The sequence below is a fragment of the Spodoptera frugiperda genome, chromosome 4, assembly GCF_023101765.2.
Source record: "Spodoptera frugiperda isolate SF20-4 chromosome 4, AGI-APGP_CSIRO_Sfru_2.0, whole genome shotgun sequence".
Lineage (NCBI taxonomy): Eukaryota > Metazoa > Arthropoda > Insecta > Lepidoptera > Noctuidae > Spodoptera > Spodoptera frugiperda.
Window position 1 is genome coordinate 5197671 of NC_064215.1, and position 23904 is coordinate 5221574.

Here is a 23904-nt window from a genome sequence, read left to right on the forward strand (position 1 = left end):
ACCTAAAGGTATCCCATACACCATCCAGCACAGCATGAAGTCAGCACAGTATCATATACAACTTTAGTTACGTTATTAGATTTGGTGCAATGGTTTCAAATAATTTCAATCAAAGTATACAAACTAAACCGACCAAATGAACCAATGAGAAAAATCCCATCAGCTGTGACGATGCTGTGAGTGGAGAGTGAGAGAATTTGAGCGCAGATCTTAGTAGTATATTATCTGTGTTCGTATTTGTCAGTTTATCTGACAGCTGACATATGATTTTGGTTATGGTTGTTTGTACTTGCCGCTTGCTTAGTTGCTTTCCGTTATAACCTAAACAATTGACCGCCAAGAAGAAAAATAATAGAATTTAACCCAATAATTTCATGTATAATGTTATAAGCCTTAGTACCTAATCAGTAAAAGTTCTTTTGTGCTCTAACTACTCGTTTACTATGGAGTTCTTAGAGGCAATGCCAGTTACCTTCAAGGAAATTACTCCAAACTATAATTTACCTGAAAAATGGAAAGAAATTATATTGAACACAGGTATACAACATTCTATGTGGTGTTTAAAGTGAATTTAGTTAGTCTCATTACTTTAAATTATATTTCTGTCTTATTTTTAGGTGGAACCCATAGCACTTTGCAAGATATCAAACTGCCTCAAAAAGCTGGTGGCTACTGGTACAAAGATTCCAAGAAGATTTGTACTCGTAATAGATTTATCTATTGGTAAGTTTATATTAATTTGGGATTTATAGACAGTAAATATGCAATACAAAATAAAAAACTACATGTCCAATTCTTTTTTACAGGCAAACAACATCAGATGCTATAGAGTTAACAGAAGCGTCTCTAGACATTAATCTAACATCTTGTAATTTGAAATGTAAAGTAGCGCCAGGCACTCCGCCATTGAGTAACATTACGGTGTATGAGAGGAGTGCATCTCGAGATGTAGTTATACTGGCTGCCACTGTGTCTTCTGTACACAGACTCATATTTCCCCATCCAGGGACCTTGGATAAAAAGGTAACATGTTTATATGCAACTTATTAATCTTAACCATTTGTATATTAATTTAATTGAAGAAATCTACTTTCATATTTTATGTATAAATATAGAAACTAGGAATTAAAATTACTTTCTTCATATTTTATGTTATTGAAATACACTTAGCATCAAATGCATTGCAAACATACTATAATATGACAGCACTATGCATGATGGTGAAACTAAACTAAAGACAGTCACTGTCTTATGATTTTTCTTTTCCTAATTTGTTCTTGTTTTATTCCAGTCTTCATTTGGATCTCTGAGCAGTTCGTCACCATCAATATTTCATGATACAACTTCTATAAATAACCCAAACAACTATTGCATTCTCAATCAGTATTCTAATGCAAGTAAGTATTAACAAGTAATTCTTTATAATCAGAATTAATCTGGAGGTTGTTTACTACATAAAAATATTTCAATCAGATCTTGTTATTTCTTTTGGATGATAATCTAATCTATGATCTTAAACACACAGCATTTTTTTATCACCCGTTATAAAAATATAGTTCTAAAAACCATTATAAACTAAAAGATCTTTTAATACATATAAACTTCGGCTCTTATATAGAGTCGAAGGCGCATCTGGCTGGTAGGAAGTTGGGTATCCTCTCGAAGGTGAGACGGTACTTCACACCAAAACAACTGCTGAGCCTGTACCAAGCGCAGGTTCGGTCATGTATGGAGTACTGTTCTCACCTTTGGGACGGCTCGGCTAAATGCCAGCTGGATGCGCTCGAACGGCTTCAAAGCCTTGAACACAGGCGCAAGGTCGCAAGCCTTTCCGTTTTTTACCGGATACATTTCGGAGAGTGTGCGGGGGAATTGCACAACTTGATTCCCCCTAGTCCTTTTCATCATCGAACCACAAGACAATCGGCGAGGCGTCACCGCTTCATGGTAGATATCCCACCCACTCGCACGAAGCGCTTCGCTTCAAGCTTCCTTGTGCGAACTGCTAGGGAGTGGAACTCCTTGCCGGAGTCTGTGTTTCCTGATGGGTATAACCTGGGTGTCTTCAAGGCCCGAGTGAATAGGTTGCTTATGGGCAGACGTGCTCCACCGTAGGCCGCATCATCACTTACCATCAGGTGAGATAGCGGTCAAACGTCGACCCATTAAATGTAAAAAAAAAAAAAATATTCTAATTGGCCAAACAAAAGTTCTGTATACCAAATAACATAGTTAACTGTACTATGTGCAGTAAGAATCTTGAAATACATGATAATTATGATAAAAAGTTAATATAGTATGATTGCTTTCAGCTACAGGTGTTGCTCACACATGTGCATCTCTGTTGCGTGATAATGGTGAAGCAGTGTTTGCCCTGGCTTTTGGCCATGGAGGAGAAGGAGGTTTACTGCTTGTCAAACTGCCAGTGACCGGGTCAGCAGTCACCACAGTTTTGAAACGGGAATCTACTGTGCCACGGTTCCTATCGGGCATCACAGGAGCTTTGAGGTATTGATTATTTAATTTTATTTTCCAATGCCTGGGTTATGCAGTGTAATAGGACACAAAGTGATTTCATGTAATAAGCACAATGCCCAGGGTCTACAATTTATTTATTCTTTAATATTTCTTACTTTTTGCAAACTTCTGCAATCATGACGTAATTACATGACAACAAATAATATATAATAGCTGGCCTGGCAAACTTCGTACTATCTCAAACATACTTTTCTCACCTTTTAAACCGTCCCTGGACTTTTACAAATAATTTAAGACCAACATTAGCGCAATCGGTCTAGCCATTCTCTAACTCTAAAGACTAACGAACATCAATTGATTGTTTATATATAGAAATTAATAGAAACAATTTTTTAAGTTCAGCATCAAACATTTCATTTCATGAATGTATTTTTGATTACAGGGGCAAAAGTACCTCAGATGGTGTAGAGACATATGGAGTGGTGCTTACCAGTGGATTAGCAGTGGCAATATGTGGCGACGCTTGTCTTCGCGCATGGCCACTGGACGAGGGCGGAGCACCTATTGCAGTGTCCGCACCTCTTTCACAGACTTTAGTCAGACCAAAACCTCCTCGTAAGATTTCTTTGTTACACTTATACTGTGAACAACATTTTAAATACTTTAACATGCAAATCTACACCAAACAAATTACATTATAGTGATGTTTGTAACATAAAAATATTGAATTGCTTTCCAGCTCATGGTCACATGTTACAAAAAACGGTTGGATCAGATGGAAGTGTCATATTGGTGGCATACTTATCATTCCCTAATGAATGTGAGTTTGTTGTTATGAGGATGCATGATGGAGGCTCTGGAGGTGTGAGGTTCTCTCACATTAGTCGCATATTTGGTCCTCAGGTAAGGACATACTTTACTAATATTGTATATTTTATATTATATTATTTACTAATATTTTATTACTTGATAATATTTTATTTGTCTCAATACTATATCTACCATTATTTTTGTAGTTGGATCTCCTTGATTATGCTATTGGTTATGGAGATGGAAGCAATGTCATTTGGGCTCTGTGGAGTCAACCGGATGGCGATACTATAATAACTAGTAAGTATTTTATAAGATGCTGGGTTCATCTTGATGATAAATATCAATCGTAATGACTAAAGCCTTACAATTTATCTTCTTCTAAGAAAGAATAAATACAGTCAGGTAAACACCTAGTTAAAATGAGTTGTAATGTGTTGTAGGCGTGTTAGTGGGTGCGGAGGCGTCGTGGCGCGCGGTGGCGGGGCGCGAGGCGGCGGGCGCGCTGCCGACGCTGGGCTCCAACCAGCAGTACCGCGACCGACTCATGGCGCCCGGCCTCTTCCCACCTGCCGTCATCAGGAAAGCGCTTGTGGTATGTCTCTTGTGTAATGTTTCAGTTTCAATTTAATATGCTTTATTCCAAAGTAACTATAACTCTTCTTTGTGAGAGAAAAGACCTTTATTTATCTGTAAAAATAAATTTGTGTTAAAAAAGTTATCCACATCAGGATTTTCTCCAATACGATTGCAAACGCAAAATACACATCTACAAAACTTCCAGATCTTGATGCCAGCCAACGCGCTTTCCTTTAGTCATGTTTCGTCGTTATTTTTTTTTTTCAGATCTACAACCGCACATGGGGCGGTACGGACTCGAGTGGCGAGGGTGACCTGGGCGACGCCGCCATGAACGCAGTACAGTCTCGTCTGCGACACCTCACTGCCAGGACGGCTACACCAGACCACGCGCATCTTATGCACAAGTATGTTGTTTGTTCTCTTCTATGGCGTCAATATGCCTATACAGTGACCAGTCTGTAACTGACTGGCTACTTCAACACAGAAAATATGGTATGCCTGAAGGAAGTCAGGCATGATATCTAAACTAAATACTGTCTAATAGTAATTCTTATAAGAAAAATTCATTATTAACTTTTATCTAACGCTTTGAATCTAAACCACAAGAAGGCAGCTGGATGGCGTGATGCGCCAGCTGTGTGGTTTCAATACATTGTATAATAAAGTTACTTAATAAATGATCTCTTTTAGATGCTGGTCAGACTTGTACAGCTGGTGTTTGCAGTATATGGAGAGTTTACAGAAGCCACTGGGACTTATGGTCTCAAAAGAAGTAAGTTCATACTGAATAATATCAATTAGAAAACTACAGTCAAAGATGAAAGCACTACAGTGTCTAAATTTATCTTTTTTTCTAGGAATCTGACATTGAATGTGGCTGGTGGTGTGCCGTTGTCCGTCGGGCTGGGATATCGCTAATCTGTGAACTAGAACCACTTGAAAGAATGATGCTGTCACCTGATGTACCACTGCTAGATGGAAACGGTAATTACATATTGTTTTTCAATTGAGATATATATGTACTACAGTATCTCAGTACCTTCTTTGCAATTAACATGGCTCAGATTGTTTTTAAGTTCTTTCTTTTATACAAGCATAGACGCGAACTAGGATTTTACAGATGTGTACGATATGTAGATGCACATAACACCTAGACAAAAAATGGGGTCAAACAAACAAAGCTAAATATCTGAGTGACGTGTGTAGAGCGGTCGTGGGGCGAGTTATCGTGCGACGCAGTGCGCGTGGTGGTGGCGGGGGCGCGCTGGGAGCGCGGCGCGGGGGGCGCGGCCGCCGAGCTCGAGCGGAGGCTCTTCGCCGCCGCCGCGCCGCAACACCGCCTGCTGCCGCGGCTACTGCATCTACTGCTCGCGCCGCAGACTTCCTCGGAACACGATGCAACGGCGCTGGTATGTACTCTTCATTATTTAAAATACATCAGTAATGGCAGGTATAAATACAGGTCTTTTTGTTACGAGCTTGCTCGATAAATTTCGAGCCATATCGGGGCCTCTAGATACTAGACGTACTCGTAAAGCTGCTTAAACATTTCTTAGTATGTTCACGATACTTAATTAACAAGTCATTATAAAACTTTTGTACTTCAACAAAATCAATATGTGCGAAAGATAGCGCACATTGATTTGAAGACACGAAGTTAGGTATTTTTTTTATCAGCAGAGTCCACAAATCTTAATCAATTTCATTTCGTTTCAGACATTAACACCACAGCAGATAGATGACCTCACTTCCATCTTGGAACCAATCAAAGACTTACAGAGTGCAGTGCTCGAACTAAACGATGCTCTGAGACTGGATGTGCCTGACATTGATACAACTAAAAGTGAGTTTTACAGTAGAAGCAATAGAAACCAAAATTATTTGGCACGACCTGTTGCTTAGGTACTGTTTGTTACATGTTTTTTATTACTGTTATAGATGATGATGAAGATTCAGGGGAGTATGATGGTCTGTTGGCCAGTGATCTTGGCGTTGCTATAGTCACTGAGGCTATACGGCAGATGGCTGAAATGAGGTATGATTATAAGTTACATTTAGTTTTAAACTGAGAATCGTAAAGTTATCTACATATCTATGTTATAAAAAATCTATGAAATGCTTTAAAATATTGTTTCTGAATCTCAATCGCCTTCAATCCATTTTCTGCATTTTTAGGGTTCCGCCGCCATAATGGCCGCGGAACCCTTATGTCATCTTCATGTCTGTCTGTTCGTACGCGCCGCAGTCCACTTTATTTCCAAAAACTGTTGGGTCTACATAGTAAAAACTTTGTAGATTGATGTATTCTGGTAACTGCTACTTCGAATTTCGAATACAAAATTACAGAACTGAATAGAAAAAATCAGCTAACCTGTCTGTGATGGGTGTCTTTAAAAAAAAAGTAAATGTCATCAAAAACTAAAAAACCCGACTGCGTTTCTTTATAATATGAAAATGCACTGGCAACCGCGCGCTGCTCCCGATAAAACAAGAATAGTCATCGTAAAATTGAAGCAGTCGGGACCCATTCTAAATATGAAGACTTAGTGAGGGCACATACGGCTATAGCCATAGCTTCTAGCATGGGTCCCGACTTGTTTTAGGGTTTTTTCATATTATAAAGTGCACGCAGTCGGGCTACTTTTTAAATTACCTTTGTCATTATTTCATTTTTTTGTTTGTTTTATTTTTCATATTTTGATATATCTAGGGTCACTCTCACAGTAAATACGAATCTAACTACCCCTATCAAGCTGAAATCCATCGATCGTTCAGGCTAGAGAGTGAGCGATATTCGAATTTGGCGCCAAATATCCGCCATTTTGTTTTTTTATTATTTTGATATATCCAGTGTCACTCTCACAATAAATACGAATCTAACGACCCCAATCAAGCTGAAATCCATCGAGTCGTTCAGGCTAGAGAGTCAGCAATATTAGAATTTGGCGCCAAAAATCAGCCATTTTGTTTTTTTTTTATTTTGATATATCCAGTACACTTTCACAGTAAATACGAATCAAACGACGCCTCTCAAACCAAAATCCATCACGCCGTTTAGGCTGCAGAGCGTGCCAAACAATTATCATACATAGTCTCAAAAAACATAACCCTCCTTCTGGCGCAGTCGGGTAAAAAGACATTAATGTTCCTAAAATAATTTTTCGTCAAAATCATCCATGCACTGGATAGTGCTTCTAAAACGGAAAAATTACTCTTTGTCCCCTGCCCTCTAACTTTTAAAATAAGAGAGCGAGAAAACAAAAAGAAATATATGCTGTAGATTTCAATAGAAATTTTCAACGAAAATGGGTTGGAACGAGATATCATTATTTGTTTTTATCAGTAATAATATATTTACAAAAAGCGCAAATATAATTTTGTCATTCATACAAATAGTATGTAAAACCAAGTTATACTATAACTTTTATATTATGTCATCTACTTGCTGGTACGGATCCCTTCATGGTCGAGTCTGACTCTCACTTTTTTTATATAGGCTACGTGTTTTGCAGAAAAGTGCTATCTTACCTATACTAAACAGCGTGCATCGCCTAAAATGCTGTAAATGTTATGTGTTTTCTGTATATTTTAATGGCTTCTTGGATGTCACCTAATGTGGGGGATACTTGCACTCTTGGTGATTGGTTAGGTGATTGAAATATTTCATGAAAACTGCTACCTGTATTTCGGTACCTTATCAGAATCAGACTTTGAAGACGTACACATACCCAGTATGCAGTATACAAGACATGTCGTTTATGCTCGTGCAGATGCCGCGTGGTGCGGGGCGCGCTGTGTGCGCTGGGCGCGTGGCGCGGCGCGGGCGGAGTCCCCGGCGCCGGGCACTGCGCCGTGCACTGGCAGGCCTACCGCGCGCTGCTCTGGCTGCGGGCCGCCGCATACACGCCGCAGTAACTATACTCTCTACTCTTTGTCATCAATATCACTGCGCCGTGCACTGGCAGGCCTACCGCGCGCTGCTCTGGCTGCGGGCCGCCGCATACACGCCGCAGTAACTATACTCTCTACTCTTTGTCATCAATATCACTGCGCCGTGCACTGGCAGGCCTACCGCGCGCTGCTCTGGCTGCGGGCCGCCGCATACACGCCGCAGTAACTATACTCTCTACTCTTTGTCATCAATATCACTGCGCCGTGCACTGGCAGGCCTACCGCGCGCTGCTCTGGCTGCGGGCCGCCGCATACACGCCGCAGTAACTATACTCTCTACTCTTTGTCATCAATATCACTGCGCCGTGCACTGGCAGGCCTACCGCGCGCTGCTCTGGCTGCGGGCCGCCGCATACACGCCGCAGTAACTATACTCTCTACTCTTTGTCATCAATATCACTGCGCCGTGCACTGGCAGGCCTACCGCGCGCTGCTCTGGCTGCGGGCCGCCGCATACACGCCGCAGTAACTATACTCTCTACTCTTTGTCATCAATATCACTGCGCCGTGCACTGGCAGGCCTACCGCGCGCTGCTACCTAAATGATTTACTATTACAGTTTATAGTATGTTCTATTATAAAGGCTAACGTTGAAACTTACAGGTCATCGGGATCGTCGGAAACATTCCGTCTAAAGCTGAGCGCACTGGGCGCCGAAGCTCGCGGCCCCGGATGCGGCGGCGCGGTGGTGTGGAGCTACGTGCGCGCTATGGGCGGGCGGCGCGCGCGCTCGCACCTGGCCGCGGCGCGCGCGCCCACCACCTGGCACCAGGCGCTGCCGCTACTCGCATACCATCTCGCGCACCAACTGTATCCTTTTATATACATTTACGGCTGTAAAGACTTCTAAAAAGTTATATCGTAACGTAGATACTGGATTCGTTTTTTACATGACTGTTCCAGGACGTCCACAAAAAATTACAGCAGTACATTAACCAACAGAATATAAGAGTTGACCCCTCAGATTGCGCCGACTTCAAGTCATTTCAAACTTCAGAAATAACTCTCGTTAATCGACACGCTACGGACTGCGGTTGTCCTCGAAAGTAATCAAATATCCCCATTTCAGCACAAAATTAGTAAAGCGCTTGTCAAATATTATTCTTAAAATAATTAAATCGAATACACATTAAATAAACCAAAGTATTTTCCTTAACAATACATGCAATCAGATGGGCCGTAAGTGGAGGCTTTGAGTTCAGTTGGTGGCTGGCCACCATCGACCAGCCTCGCTTGGTACAGAGCTACGTCAACATGTTGGAGCCTTGGTGCGAGTGGAATGCCTGCTCACGTTAGTAAAATCTAATTACTACTCTATTACAGTGTTGTTACGGTTCAATTTAGCATGAAAGTAACATTTAGCTAAATCCTTCTTATGTAGAAAAGCTTGGACTATTGAAGACTCACATAATAATATTTTGTATAATTTCCAGGTCAATTTATCCTGGGCTTGGCTCTGCTAGACCTGGATGACGCAGAGAATGCATACACAGCGTTCTGCAAGGCAGCTAAAGGAGTAAGCACGGAGCCCTTCCTGCGGCAACTTGTAGCGGCACCCGACGCACGACTAACGCAACATCAAGCACTCGTTCTGTATTATATGAAAGTATGTAATCAGACAATTTTTGTCTAGGCTTTTCAATTGTAACTGGACATGTGTATTGATTCTGTAAATATTATCCACAGGTTATAAAACTGTTTGAGATACACGACGCAGGAGCGTGTGTTGTCCGTCTTGCGGAGACTGCCATCAGCATTGCCGATAAGGATGATCCTAATTTGGTAAGTCAGCCATCATTTATCTCGGTTCCGTAGCTGTAATTGAACAAAATTAAATGTTACATTATACATAAATTACAGTCATCACGACGTGATGAATAGACTTATTTCTTACTCGATGTCGCTTTGATTGAAATTATCAATATAAAAATTTAGTTTTTATATAAAAATATCGATACTTTTAACAACATACTCTATTGAAGATATTGGAGGCATTCCGCTTGACTTTTGACTTGACATTGTAAAAAAATAAGAGCCACCTTCCGCGGGTCAGAAGAATCTTATAGAATAGATACATAAACATGGTTTGTCTATCAATCAGTCTCTATCTTCTAAAAATGGCAAAAGAGATGTTTGATTGTATCGCTGTGCGTGTTAAAAATGGCAGAAGCGATGAACCATTGTAACGTTGTGGTTGTGTTGCAGGCGATGTTCCAGTGGGTGGTGTTCAAGTGGCACCTGTCGGGCGGGCGCACGGCGCGCGCGCTGTCGGCCGCGGCCGCCAACCCCGCGCCGCACGCAAGGCACGCCGCCGCCGCCACGCTGCTCACCACTCTCGGTACGTCTTCTTCCTCACCAATATACCACGGGAAATATAAACTGATTCTAATAAAATATCAACATACAAGCAACGACTCTGTGTTCAGGCAGATAAGCAAAACCGTCCTATTTACTATAACTTGTTTAATCCATAGAATTTTCGAAGTAAATCGAAAATTCTTAATTTGTATCATAAGCAAGTATCGTGTTCCACACTGAAACTACGTTTGCACCAATTCGACCATTGAAGAATGGTAATTTTTTTTTTCTAATCTCTTGTGAATGTTACAGCATCTCGTCGTGAGTTGGGAGCGCTAGTGTCTTGCTCAGCGTTGGCCGGGGACGCAGAGCGCGCCGCGGCCGCTCGCGCCAAACTGCACGATGCGCACGCGCACAACCCGTACTATGACTTCTTGTATGCGTTGCATGTCTCACGACATCATTATAGAAAAGGTAATTACTATTTATAATAGTAAAGTTCATTTTGATTAGAGATCATTTTATAGGTTTGATGATGAAGTTGTAGAAAACTGTTTTGTTCACGTAGTTGTAAGCACTGAATTACCGTGTTATTGGAAATGGCTAAGTCTAGTGGATCTATATGAGCTGATGACGATATGTTATGAAATTTTACCCACGATGTTCAAACCATAATGAACACGTGTACTCAATCACCTATTTTATGCTCCTTTGTGAGTTCGTAAACGGAGACGAGGCGGACTTTTTTTAAATGTGTAAGTATAATACAAGGTGTGCAATCGTACGTAATGATTATAATGATTATGATGTACAGCGGCGGGAGTGATGTACGAGCGCGCGGCGCGGTGCGGCGCGGAGCGGTCGGTGTCTGCGGCGCGCGTGCGGCGCCGCTGTCTGGCCGCCGCGCTCACCTGCCTGCGCCTCGCGCAGCCAGACCACGCCTTCCTCGCCAGGCCCGCCGAGTCCGGGAAACTGCTGCAGGTAACTAACACACTAACCAAATGAACATTTCAATTGAAGTAACTAAATGAGGCTAGTATTTCCTGTCTGAGAAGATATGCCGAAACAAACACAACAACAAGATCGCAGTCTCTTTTAAAGATTAGAAGAATATGTAAAAAAAAATATATGTAAAACAAGCATGCAAGTTACTGATTTCACTTTAGTTAGTCTAATTTCCTGCCGAAGCATAGCTCTCTTATGTTAAACAATTTAGTATTTTAACGTATGTATTTTCCAAAAGGTTATCGGTCCTGAGGAACTAGCCGCCGAGCTTCGAGAAGAAGACACCGAGTCGTTGGATCCCGTACAACAAGCGTTACTCCGTAAGTTCTTTAAATACTTGTGCTGATTACGTACTACATAGGTTTATACCAGGTTTCTAAAAGACTGGTCAACGCAAAAATCTATGTATCGGCTCTTCTAGTATGTTGTGCAAGGTTCCATAATAATTGTAGATATGATTGTGTGACGTGTTTTGGTTATAGGAGGTGATAACATCGACTTCGACATGTTATACCCAAAACTGAAAGACGCTGATCCAGAAACTCTGCTCTCAGTATTAAAGAGAGCTATAAGTACTGGCCAGTTTCTACCACACTGGTTCCTACAAAGATACATGGTGAGTAGTATTTAATAGTATTTTTTCTAGTTATCCTCACTACTGCTAATACCTAAAAAGTAAAAATACTAGCAAGTAAACTGATCAATAGATTAAACATACTTTCAATTTATAGTTGGACATTTCAAAATATGTACATACCTTAAATAATTATACTAAATGAAAGAACAGTGTTTAAAGAAGTAATTTGCAATGCAGGAGGTGGACGGCGCAGGCTGTGTGCGCGCGCTACTAAGCGGCGGTCGCGCGGCGGAGGCGGGCACGCAGTGCTGCGCGGCACTGCGGCGCGCGCTGCAGGTGCTCGTGCCCAGCTGCCCCGCCGCGCCGCGCGCCGCGCCGCTCGCACTGGCGGACCTACTACTCGCAGAGCTCGGACACCATACTGGGGACCCATTCGTGCAACAGGTAACTGTGACCTATACTAGAGATAATAGCCTTGATGTTTCCAGAGTATTGCTTCCTTTTAAAAAAAGCAGTTTAATGACCTCTTTAAGAGCTGACCGTCAATAGAAAACCGCTGACTTCAGTCACTGGTGAGCCCTAAGACATTTTATTATGTTAAAAATGTTTACAATATACTTATTGAGAGTGCTATCTATGATTTTCACACATAGGCCGGTTTGACTGGAATGATACTCATACCTTACGGAATTATGATGTTTCACACACTGTTAATTCTAAATAATTTTGCACTAAGAACAGGTTAATGACTCTTTATGTAAATTAATAAAGAAAACAAAGTCTGTTTCATATAATCATACAAATACAGCTTATTATATAACAAATCGATGAATCGAATCTATTTTTGATTTGATTTGATTAAAGAAACGTGTAGATTGTTCACGTTTCTTAAATGCCTCACTCTCCATAAGTTAATCGATCACGTGTTTAAACGTTGTATTATCATCAAAACAATATACGAACGTGGAAGTACGAATCTAACGTTGATCTCATATCATTCAAACAAATGTGGATATAATAATAATAATGTGTTCCTATATATTTATATCAACATTATAAACAGTTGTGATATATTTTTTGCCTATAAATATTATGATAATGTGTACTCGTAAACTTTGACCCATAGTCGAGATTCAATAGTCGAATACACAGTCGACTACACAAAGGAAACAAATCAACGATAAACCCGTGATATAAACTTTACTTTTGATCCGTTGGTCAGTTATATATTATTGGGTATTTTAAAGTGCGCCCATTGCCACACAGTGGATACCATTCCAAAGTCCGTATTACTAGAGTTCTAATAAAGCAAAGACATTAGTCTTTTGCCTATACTTAAGATCCCTAACTCGATAGTCCCGTTTGCGACAACTCAACCAACGCGGACTTCTTTGTATGAAAAATTAGGACGTAAGTACTGGCAAAGGTCTTACGTAAATGTAATGATGTCTTATCTCCGTGCAATTTTATCTACGTTGACAAATTAGCGCTAAGTACTTTTCATTGTTTCATGCGAGATCATTGACCAAAGTTCATTGTATATTTTAACTACGTCACAAAGTCACAATGCACTGATATCGTCAGGCAGCAACCAACAAGGTGAACTAAGTATTCATTTTATCATTTAGTCTTATCCCTTTGGCTGACCTCATTCAAACACAAAGGCAGCATTTTACACATTGACAATTTATATTTTTCAAGTCACTACTGATTACTAAAGACTTCGAAGTCTAACATTCTAGCATTGACAATAGCATTATTGTATGCGGTCAGCCTTAAACTAGTTATATTTTAACAGTCCATTAAGTCCATACCTCTTTTAAAGGATTAATATAAACGTATTTTCTTTATTACAGATTTACAATGAGTTAGATGGATTGGTTAAGGAATACACTAAAGTTGTTATAAGAATTTCCGACGATATGAAACTGGCGCGAATGGAGCATGCAGTCAATTAGTGTAATGGTTATATATTCAATAAAACACATTATTTTTAAAAGTCTTGTTTTATTAATAAAAAATAAATAAAAACCGTTCTAATCCGTCACCTCCTTTAAAACCAACTTAACAAATATCTTACACCATTGAATATTATTTAATGATCACAAATTAAGGTAACAACACATTTACGCCTAAATACACATAATATAATGCCACAGACTTCGTATTTTTCTAAGAAGATTGCTGAAATGCCTTTATATTATCGAAACTACATTTCCATTAGCACTGGGCCATGGTGGTATATGACGCAATGCCATACGTACGTCATTGAAATCATCGGCAACAAAGTTTAATTTAATGAGCAAATATTAAATTACGTCTAAAAGCCTTGTTGTCTTTTCTTATTCACACACCATACTCAAAACAAATATTTTAACTTCTTGGGAATCTTTATGTAGATCCTATTTATAAATTTGAAGAAGATTATCACATAATTCGGAATATCGTTTCGTCGTATTCAGAACGGTAAGAGATAGGTGTACATTATTAAACGAAAGACCATTACAGTCCGAAAAGTATCAATGACTAAAAAGAAGAAGATGCTTTCGCGTGAAGTAAATGCGGTGGTGTGTGATCAGTGTAAATATTAACTACATATGTAGGGACAATAAATATAAAAAAAAAACAATTATCTTCTTTGGCTAGATTAAAACTTTATAAGTTATTCAAGATATTAATGTAATATCAAACGTATGTAGTGTCAATATTTTGTTAGAGAGCTCAGACATTTATTTGCGCAGTATACAAAACGATCATGCGTTATTTTGTTCTTGTCAAGGAGACTAGGAGTTATTTAAATTATTGACTACTTAATTATTGTTGAACTTGGATTTATATTATGTAGTATTAATACTAAAATTTTCGTAGTAACCTCGACTTAACACACCCATGTTAAGGCAGTCAAGGTTGCTTGTTCAACTAATTTGTAAGACTCAGGTACCTTCTGGCAATCATCTGTAAATTAGCAAATAGTGTGACCCTTTTACGTCACATCACATCTTCGAGTTTTTATAACCACAATAGTGCTATTTTTGCAAGCAGTTTCCTCATTTGGCACACGTCTAACACAGAATACCTACTACTTATTATAAATTAATCATTGTTCTTCATACAGCAATAAATTTTGTCGTGCTTTTTTTCTTCAAGTTATTATCATTATTATTCAAATAGAAGTAACTAACTTGTTGAACGCTGTAATATGCTAATTATGAGATTCTATTAAGTAGTATCTAGGTATTTATTTTTTTACTTCGCGCTTATACACATCTTTGTGTACTCATATTTATTGTAAATTTTCTGAATTTAAATTATTGACCTTGTTAGGATGCGTTTTTAAATCCCATAATAAATAAACAATGATCTTGATCAAGATGCGACCTTGTGTTTTCGTAACTTTGCAATACACCAACGAAACAGGTTTTCTGTAGCTTGATCTATGTATCAATGTAGTAAACGCAAATAGTGACGTAATCACTCCTCGCTTCTATGAACTTGGTTAGTCAACGTTTTAATGCCTAGCCATTCTGACTCTCATTATCGTTAGCACTAGTCGGACTAACTTTTCGTAAATAATAAACATAAGAGCGGCTGTCATGATTGTTTGCAGTAATTTAGCCTCTAACCCACGGAACGCCAACAAGGGTTGCGATTTCACATCTCTAAATAAAGGTTTTAAACTGGTGCCAGCACGAAGTTTTGATTGTACCAATTGTAATGGATAAGTTAATGTTGTGGCTACCGCTTTTGCCACGGCACCAACAAGAAATGCAGAGAACGTATCAAACATGCCTCTAGCTATTAGTTGCCTCTTTAACGATTCGTAAACCATAAACTGAATTGCTGGATTAGAGACAAGTAATAAAGAGGGTACTGTACCAGACCACAGACCTTTAGCTCCTTCCTTTTTGTAGAGGTCTACTAATCCCTCGGTTAGGCTGTTGTAGGTTGAAGTTTGTAACTTCATTCTGGTATTAACAACCCATAGTGGCGAAGTAAGAAGAACGTTTATACTTCCAGCGATTAAACCGAACATCAAGTCTTTCAGGGCAGATGTTTCTTTCGTTGACACCCTACGTAACCCATGAAATGTATAAAAATATACAAAATTGGACACTGACAGAGACTGCAAAACGGGTGCCAATCCTCGGTATAAGGATTCTAGCCCTTCTTCGCTTGCTAATTTTAATAGCAGCTCCAGTGATGATCCTTGTAGTTTCTTGGAATCTTCAACTGAAAACAAAACATTTTAAATGTTAATTGTGCTCAACTCATAACTGTCAAGTTAACATTGTGTAAAGGATTGTCGTTTTCGGTAACAATCTCGTAATCGAATACTAGACTAATTATATTAAGGCTTAATAGACTGTTATTATAGGTACGTTCCAGATTCGCGATGATTAAAGCCTGGACTGAGGTCCAAGGTTCTTACACTACACTATGTGCGAACAACTGATGTTGTCAATATTGAAATTGTTAGTAGTCTTAATTACGTATATACAATAGCCAAACATTACACATCACTCGTTACAATATAAGATGTGCGATGTTTGGCTTGTATTGTTGTTTTGTTTTTGTTTACTTAATGTCAGATCTTATAAAACTAATTATGCAATTCAACCAATTGTAATTGTCCATTAATTACGTATTTTATTCACGATTATGTTATACACTCGCAGAGATCTTTTACTCCGCTATCTATTGCGGATTTGCTTAATGCGATAAGTGGTATCTAATACCATATTCATTATGATTAAAGTCTGTTAAGCTTAAGGATATGAATAGGGAAGATACGAGGCAGTAGGCACATTGAAATTTAAAGCACCGCGCTGATTTATTTTATAATACTTACATTATACAAATACTCAAGTCTAGTTTACATACTACTTTGAAATTAACACTGAATAATAAAATAAATAAATTACCTTGTATTCTCGATCTTAATGTATCTAATGGATAGAATACGGCCATGCCAACTACGCTGCCCTGAAATAATCAATAAAAAGGACTAAAGTTCAATTACTTTTTTAAGGAAGTCATAAAATTATTTTTGTAAATCAGACGATTTACCGGTGGTCATTATCAGATAAGTACGTACCGTTGCTCCTGCTATTGCATGCACAAGAGTTTCATAACTAAATAATGAAGGTGCCATTTTTACTTAATATAAACTGCAAACCACTTGAAATTAAATATACATCAATCGAAAACCATCGCACTTTGACCCTGCCCCCGTTATATTTCCTTGAATAATTATTAATTTGTAATATTTTTATTACATGACCACCTCAATCTACGAAACACATCGTGCTACTGACTGATTGATAGTGATTGGTCATTATCATAGATACATAATACACTGTATCAAACGGATGGGGACGGACTGGAAATACTTGAATGGCCTACTTCATAGTAAACATCACTATATCAATAGATGGCTCGAAATGCTCCTAGATGGTGTTGATTGCCATGTGGTGCCGTGCCTTAAATATTCTGCAAAAATATTAAACATCGCTTTTTCTCTTGTTTTGTTAAATAATAATATAAACCAAGGAGTATGTGATGGTTACATCATTTTGTTAACTTGTTTTTTTAAACAGCAACACCACTTGAATGCTGTCAGTGTCAAGTTGTTGCTGTCAGTGTCATTAAAAGTTTATTTGTTGTGTTCATGGAATATTTTGTTAATGGAGTTATTATTTTAATTGATAAACGATGAAGGCGTTTATGTCTGAAGACAATCTTTGCGCTCAAAACTTGCTGAAACTTGTGTCTCATGGAAATGCAATAGTTGCGGAAATTTTAAGACTAAAGGATCATAAACCCACTGCTTACCTGTAAGCTTATTTTGAGCTTGTTAAATAATTTAAAATTGTTGAATATCTTTAAATAAATTACTTCTGTGATGAAATATGAAATTTATCAACATAATGCCTATGGTTCTGTCATTACAACAATGCTTTTAAAAAGTTATATTTATTATTGCAGTAAAAGTTTATTAGAAAGTTTCATTTCAGGCTAGATAATAAAGAATCCCAACAAAAATACCAGGATGTCATCTTGGACTTCAGCTATTTCAAAGTTTCTGATGCTCAAGAAAAGAAAATTAATGCTAACCCCGTAAGTTGACTAGCTATATACTTTTCAAATACACAAATATAATATTTTTACCCAACTATGTATAATAATTAAGAACTTGTAGTTGCTAGATCAATGTTCTCTTATATGGCGAAATTCAGTTAAGTAACAAATTGCAAATCCAAGGGACAATCACACTAATATTATAAATGTGAAAGATTGATTTGTTTAAATGTATGGTTGTCAATCACACTGAAACTACTTAACAGATTTTGATGAAATTTGGTTCACAGACAGAGTATGAGCTGACTTGATGTTAGCATACTTTTTATCCCAAGGAACATGGGTGAAGCTGGTAGCAGGAGCTAGTTAGTTAATAAAATTAAAACAACATCTACATAATGTGAATACATAATATTATTATTTAAATTGGATAATTCAATCTTGTAACATAATTTTATACATATTTTTCAGAAATTACAAGATTTAGATGATGAGTTAAAAGAAAAATACTTGGAAATTATAAATAGGTTTTATTTGCTTTTTGAGAATATCTACCAATACATAGTTGATCTGAACTCTTTTGTAGAGCAGTTACATGATAATACCTTCATCCAGCAAAATATTGAAACTGTACTGAAGGATGTTGAAGGGAAACAGCTTTTGGTAAGTACTTCAATAATTATTTTTAGAGTAAATATGTACAAAAAGCTTCACTAACAAAGAAGTCCTATTTTTTTATCTAATTTTATAATCAAGCATGCCTACATTCAGTCATTGGTTCCTGGCTAGTAGCTAGAAGTCAACAAAAGAGGTGATTAATTAATTTAAAGTATGAAGTATAAGTACATAATCATGGGTATTATAAAATCTGATAAAAGTTAAGAAAATGGTTACTTTTCAGTGTGAAAGTTTATATTTATATGGAGCCATGCTATTGTTATGTGACCTCTACATACCGGGTCCAATGAGGGAAAGATTACTGGTAGCGTTTTATCGCTACAGTACAAGCCAATCACAGTCCAACATTGATGATGTGTGCAAACTTCTAAGGGACACCGGCTATGATCAGCAAAATGGACGAAGACCTGCTGATTATCCTGTTGAATATTTTAGGTAATTAATTTTATCAGCATTGGTTAGCAGTGATAAAATTTACAAAAATGCGTAGGTTGACTTACTGTGTTGCAATGATTTTATATATTCATTTTAAAATAATAATGATTCATCCTTTTAGCCGCGTGTTCATACGCCCTGAATTTGTCGAAAAAGTGGTAGGAAAGCTAAGATCAGAAGACATCTATAATCAACTTGCAGTTTACACAATACCAGAGCATCAAGCATCTGCACTGGGCACACAAGCCAGCATGCTCGTTATCTGTTTGTTTTTTACGCCCTACTATCTACACACAGATACATCCAAAATGAGAGAAATAGTTGACAAGTTCTTTCCAACAAATTGGGTAATTCCTGTATACATGGGTGTTACAATGAATATCATTGATTATTGGGAAAATTTTAAGGCAGCTAAATCTGCTCTGAGCAACACCTGTAATAGCAAGATGATCAAAGAAGTATTTGCTAAAAGAGGAGGATCAGTACCAATGCTTACTACTAAAACTCACCAACTACTAAAAGAAGGAACACTCACTGATGACTTTGTATTAGACAATATAAGCAAAATTCTAAATCTCTTATTAAATTCCAATTTAGTACTAAGATGGCTTCTTTTACATAATACGGATGTAACATTTTATGATAATAATAAAAAGAGTAAACAACTTAAAGATTTAGTATTGAAGGAGTCTAATTATGATCCATTAAAAATTTTGGAACTGTTAATAAGTACTGCAGAGTTAGAGTTGAAAGTCAGAGAGATACTAAACAGACTACTTGAAAATAGAGAGTCCACTTGGAATATGAATAAAAATTTGGCAATAGAAGCTTTAAACAGTTTATCAGAACTTTTCTCAGGAGCTAAACCTGTCGCTAAAATACAAGAAAACGAACAACTAAAGCTTTGGTTTGATAGCATTGCTAAACAAGTATCATCTTTGGGTGAACCAAGTTCATCTAAGTCAATCAAGAAAGTTACTCAGTTGCTTCAAGCTTTAGATGAAGTTGAAGAATTTCATGGCATAAAAAGTACTTCTACAATTGTTCAATATTTGTGTGATAGCAAAGATGCTTTGAAAAATCTATTGAGAGCTGCTTCTTTGAAAGAAGATTCCCTGGTTACGTTGGAGACAGTTGCTGATGTAAGCTATGCTTGGTGCACTATTGATTTATATACAAAGAATATGCAAGATAGCATTAAAGAAAATCCAGCTGTTACCAGCAGACTTAGAGCACTCTTCCTAAAGCTAGCTAGTGCCATGGAAATACCACTACTTAGGATAAATCAGGCTCACAGTGATGACTTGGTGTCAGTGTCACAATATTTCAGTAATGAACTGATTAAATACATTCAAAAAGTCCTCCAAATCATTCCAGAAATGGTTTTCAATATTGTGGAGAAAATAATTGACTTGCAAACTTGGGCTATAAAAGAAGTACCTACGAGATTGGAAAAGGAAAGATTGCGGGATTATGCGCAGCTGGAAGACAGGATGGAAGTGGCCAAACTAACTCATTCGGCTTCCACTTTCACAACAGGTTCGTATGGCATTCACAAACCAAACACTACACAAACTCGTATTGTAGACCACTAATTTAAGTCTTTGTAATTTTACAGGAATATTGGATATGAGATCTACATTAGTGGGCGTAATAAGGGTAGACCCAGCAGAATTGTTGGAAGAAGGATTATTAAAGGAACTAGACAGACATATCAGCAAAAAGTTTGTGGAATTCCTAGAACCCCAAGGAAAGAAATACCAACCAACAGCAAGTAATTTGATGTCGCGACTACAGAAGTTGGCTGAAAGTATGGATGGATACAGACGATCTCTGGAATACATTCAGGATTACATAAATATACATGGCTTAAGAATTTGGCAGAAACAGGTAATGTAATAAATATCCTATTGTGACTTAGGTACTGAATTTACCAAATCTATTTTATGAATAGTTTAATATTGTTCTTATTTGTTTTTGTAACAGATAACTGCTATCATTACTGAAAGTGTCTCCAAAGAAATAAGCTTCCGTAAAGGAGTAACACTGTACAGTCCGTCCGCTGGCTTCATGGGCAGTCTAGCTCGACAAATACCACAATTAGTGGATGCAAGGTAACACAACAACAATAAGGACTTTGATATAAACTATTAAATTAGGAACGTGTTTAAATATTTTCTTCTTCTTCAGGATATGTTCATACGTTAACGTTTGCGCAGCGTGGTACGACGTTAAAACTCAAAATGAAATAATAAATAACAAAACCTTCGGCAAATTGAACGAAGCTATTGGAGTGGTTGGTCTTCATGGATTGGACACTTTGTATGGATTCATGGTGAAGAACCAAATGCATAATGTTCAAGATATATTTAGGAACAGTCAAGATAAGTTTCTCATGGGCAGTATGACTAGTAATATGAAAGACTTGGAACAGTTTATTGCTAAAGGATATAAAACATTCCAACAATTATCTGACGTACTTGTCTTGATAGGCACTCTGCAAATTATCAGAAGACACATTGCCTATCAGTTGAATACAAGTTGTAAGTTTGATTCAGCCCAGCTGGAAGCATCACTTAGGACTATGAATGAGTAAGTAGCGCAAAGAGTTAGAAATTTAAGTGTGAAAATAAGATCAAACCTTAGACGTTTTTCCTCAAAATTATTTTAAACTTTTTTCAGATCTTTAATAAACGAATTAAAGATATCGACACATTCTGAAAGCCCGCCAAAAGTGTCGTCGTTACTTCTACAAAATCTTGAAGAGTATTTGGTGAGATGTGGAATTTATGAACCATATGATAAGATTTATGTGAAACACGCGCAGGAATTCTTGAACGCAGATATGGGTCGCATTCTTGTGGCCCTTCTAATTTCACAATTACCACGAATGCAGATATGCTACACAACAGGTATATTAAAACTAAGTACTGATATTCCTAATGACAGAACATTGTAAACAATTAACCATTTCGTAATTAGGTAACTATGCAAACTAAGATAGTGGTTGCTTCCAGAATTATCGATATTACCAACATAGTTTTTATTGACAAAATGCGGCGCTTAGTAGTTTAGTAAATTTCAATATAATAATATTAATTTGTGTATTCCAGGTGATCTCATAACAAGAAGAACAGGAGACAATATAGATGGCTATCCTCTGCTAGTTGGGATCTACTCACTGTTACGCCAAAGCAAGAGCGAAAATGTTGACATATTTATCGAGTCTTTATGCAATTACGTCAAGTTAGTATCTTTAGTCTTTTTTAATTTATGGTTTGTAGACCAGCAAATGAGTATACGGATTACCTAATAGTCGATGTGACCCATGTGTTTGTGCCTATTCATACTGAATGGTTCTCTCATATAAGTACTGACTGAATACTATTTTATTATAATTGATGTTCATATATTCAGTGTATATAATTAAAACTTTCTTCTATTCCAGAACTAAACATACAGAGTCAACAAGTGATGCTGCAGCAATAGTGAGGATATTGCAAATGTTCTCAGAGACATTCAATTATCCCTTTGATAGACTGGAAGATAAACTTCCACTAATCTTGCTTACTCACACTCTCCAAAAATAACATGAAAAATAAAATAAGTTTATTGTTTATTCTAATCATATTTATTATAAACGAAAGTATAAAATAAATATATTCAACTATGTTATTAAGTTTGTTGTTTCTCTCTCTAGAAGATTTATTTATAATTTTGCCTTGCCAGTTCAGGGTTGAACTGTGAATTGTATTTAGGTTTAACTCTTGTTTCTTTCTCAACTTCTTTAGTTTCATTAGTATTGTGAAGACCTTTCAAAAACAGCTCAGTTCTGTATTTCTCCTGCTGTTCTCTTTTCAATCGAGCTTCTCTTAGCTTTTGTAATTTAATTTCTTTATCTTCTTTCCTATCCTTTTTGTGTTTCTTTTTCTTATGTATTTCATTATCTTTTTTAATTTGTTGTTTAGGTGGTTTAGAATCTTTTTTAATTTTATCATACTTATGAAGATGTTTAAATGCATTCATTGGGTCAAGCTCTTGTTTTCTCTTATAATTGACCTCGCCATCTTTAACATCTGGTTCTTTTATTTTAGGTTTACCATCAGCATCTTTCAAAACTAATTTATCATAGGTATCCTTAATATTACTTGATCTAGAGTATCTTGACGTTTCTGGAGCTACTTCATACCAATTCTTTTTACCAAGAGCCTCATTAGTGTCTTGTCCAAGATATGTTAAGTAACCAATCTTTTTTTCATATTCTTCCTTTTTTTCTTTTACTTCATTGTCATGCTCCTTATTTGTAGTTTTCACAGCGTCATCTAAATTAGCAAACAAGTTGATGTGTTCATTTGCTGTTTCTTGTATAGACTCTGAGTTTGATTGGACTACGCCTGATTCTTGTAACTTTTGTTTGCTTTTGTATTTCAGTACACTAAGGCGTGCCTCGCGATCAGCTTGTTCAATTCTCAATTTCTCCTGACGCTCTTTTTCAGCAGCTTCGGCTTCATCCTTCCTTACTCGTGCTATATTTTCTTTTGTTCTTACGTGCCATCTGTAAAAGAGAAGAAAGTGTTACGAAGTTCAAGCAATAAATAATTCGAATAATGTACCTTTGTTTTCATCTATCTAGTGATAGACATGAAAATATTTGAATTGTTCCCAAATTTATTAATATTTTAGTTTTAAAGAATAAGTCAAAAGTGCTTACCTTTTCTTTGGAAGGATATTCATTCTGACTGAATATTATAAATGGTTTTATTAAACACGACTTATTCTACAAATTACACTAGTTCTATGGGTATAACTAATATTGAAGGGAGTTATAGGTATTTGTAGTGTGTTTTATTGTTACGATACAGTTTATTGATTTCAAGTTAGAAATTAAACTGATAAAAAACACACTATCACAAACCAAAACACCACGAACTCGAACTGGCACGAGCAGTCAACGTCAACTGTCAGAATTATGTAATGTCAAAACAACTGCAGTGCTACCAACTCTTAAAACT

General features: G+C 37.3%; 4 protein-coding genes across 4 annotated transcripts; 2 read left to right on the forward strand and 2 right to left on the reverse strand.

Annotated features, from left to right (window-relative positions):
- Positions 1 to 255: 255 nt before the first annotated feature.
- On the forward strand, positions 256 to 13700 carry LOC118281740 (nuclear pore complex protein Nup160 homolog). The gene is made up of 27 exons (XM_050693301.1): positions 256 to 537; positions 618 to 723; positions 807 to 1023; positions 1292 to 1397; positions 2313 to 2508; positions 2921 to 3093; positions 3218 to 3381; positions 3495 to 3588; positions 3732 to 3883; positions 4135 to 4274; positions 4561 to 4642; positions 4728 to 4854; positions 5077 to 5279; positions 5587 to 5713; positions 5809 to 5905; positions 7641 to 7781; positions 8425 to 8631; positions 8994 to 9112; positions 9255 to 9427; positions 9508 to 9603; positions 10027 to 10159; positions 10432 to 10593; positions 10934 to 11100; positions 11363 to 11444; positions 11607 to 11740; positions 11939 to 12145; positions 13558 to 13700. Exons 1-27 carry the CDS (start codon positions 444 to 446, stop codon positions 13657 to 13659), a joined length of 3801 nt encoding a protein of 1266 aa, XP_050549258.1. The 5' UTR covers positions 256 to 443; the 3' UTR covers positions 13660 to 13700.
- A 733-nt stretch (positions 13701 to 14433) lies between these two features.
- On the reverse strand, positions 14434 to 17063 carry LOC118281735 (peroxisomal membrane protein PMP34). The gene is made up of 3 exons (XM_035602428.2): positions 16797 to 17063; positions 16624 to 16684; positions 14434 to 15931 (listed from the first exon to the last, which is right to left on the reverse strand). The coding sequence occupies exons 1-3, from the start codon at positions 16851 to 16853 to the stop codon at positions 15210 to 15212; spliced, it is 840 nt and encodes a 279-aa protein (XP_035458321.1). The 5' UTR covers positions 16854 to 17063; the 3' UTR covers positions 14434 to 15209.
- A 261-nt stretch (positions 17064 to 17324) lies between these two features.
- On the forward strand, positions 17325 to 22571 carry LOC118281731 (WASH complex subunit 5). The gene is made up of 11 exons (XM_035602424.2): positions 17325 to 17535; positions 17716 to 17818; positions 18251 to 18442; positions 18681 to 18892; positions 19014 to 20431; positions 20511 to 20782; positions 20879 to 21006; positions 21083 to 21484; positions 21575 to 21804; positions 22006 to 22138; positions 22341 to 22571. Exons 1-11 carry the CDS (start codon positions 17414 to 17416, stop codon positions 22480 to 22482), a joined length of 3354 nt encoding a protein of 1117 aa, XP_035458317.2. The 5' UTR covers positions 17325 to 17413; the 3' UTR covers positions 22483 to 22571.
- LOC118281734 (leukocyte receptor cluster member 1 homolog) lies at positions 22492 to 23868 on the reverse strand. Its single transcript, XM_035602427.2, has 2 exons — positions 23604 to 23868; positions 22492 to 23447 (listed from the first exon to the last, which is right to left on the reverse strand). Exons 1-2 carry the CDS (start codon positions 23624 to 23626, stop codon positions 22598 to 22600), a joined length of 873 nt encoding a protein of 290 aa, XP_035458320.2. The 5' UTR covers positions 23627 to 23868; the 3' UTR covers positions 22492 to 22597.
- Positions 23869 to 23904: the final 36 nt, after the last annotated feature.

Coding starts and splice junctions, on each gene's coding strand:
- LOC118281740 (XM_050693301.1), top strand. CDS start 444: ATGGAGTTCTTAGAGGCAATGCCAGTTACCTTCAAGGAAATTACTCCA. Junction 538..617: donor AGAAATTATATTGAACACAG/GTATACAACATT, acceptor TCTTATTTTTAG/GTGGAACCCATAGCACTTTG. Junction 4,855..5,076: donor ACCACTGCTAGATGGAAACG/GTAATTACATAT, acceptor TGACGTGTGTAG/AGCGGTCGTGGGGCGAGTTA.
- LOC118281735 (XM_035602428.2), bottom strand. CDS start 16,853: ATGGCACCTTCATTATTTAGTTATGAAACTCTTGTGCATGCAATAGCA. Junction 16,685..16,796: donor ATGCAATAGCAGGAGCAACG/GTACGTACTTAT, acceptor TGATTATTTCAG/GGCAGCGTAGTTGGCATGGC. Junction 15,932..16,623: donor ATTAAGATCGAGAATACAAG/GTAATTTATTTA, acceptor TTTTGTTTTCAG/TTGAAGATTCCAAGAAACTA.
- LOC118281731 (XM_035602424.2), top strand. CDS start 17,414: ATGAAGGCGTTTATGTCTGAAGACAATCTTTGCGCTCAAAACTTGCTG. Junction 17,536..17,715: donor CATAAACCCACTGCTTACCT/GTAAGCTTATTT, acceptor GTTTCATTTCAG/GCTAGATAATAAAGAATCCC. Junction 21,007..21,082: donor CCACAATTAGTGGATGCAAG/GTAACACAACAA, acceptor CTTCTTCTTCAG/GATATGTTCATACGTTAACG.
- LOC118281734 (XM_035602427.2), bottom strand. CDS start 23,626: ATGAATATCCTTCCAAAGAAAAG. Junction 23,448..23,603: donor AATATCCTTCCAAAGAAAAG/GTAAGCACTTTT, acceptor TCTCTTTTACAG/ATGGCACGTAAGAACAAAAG.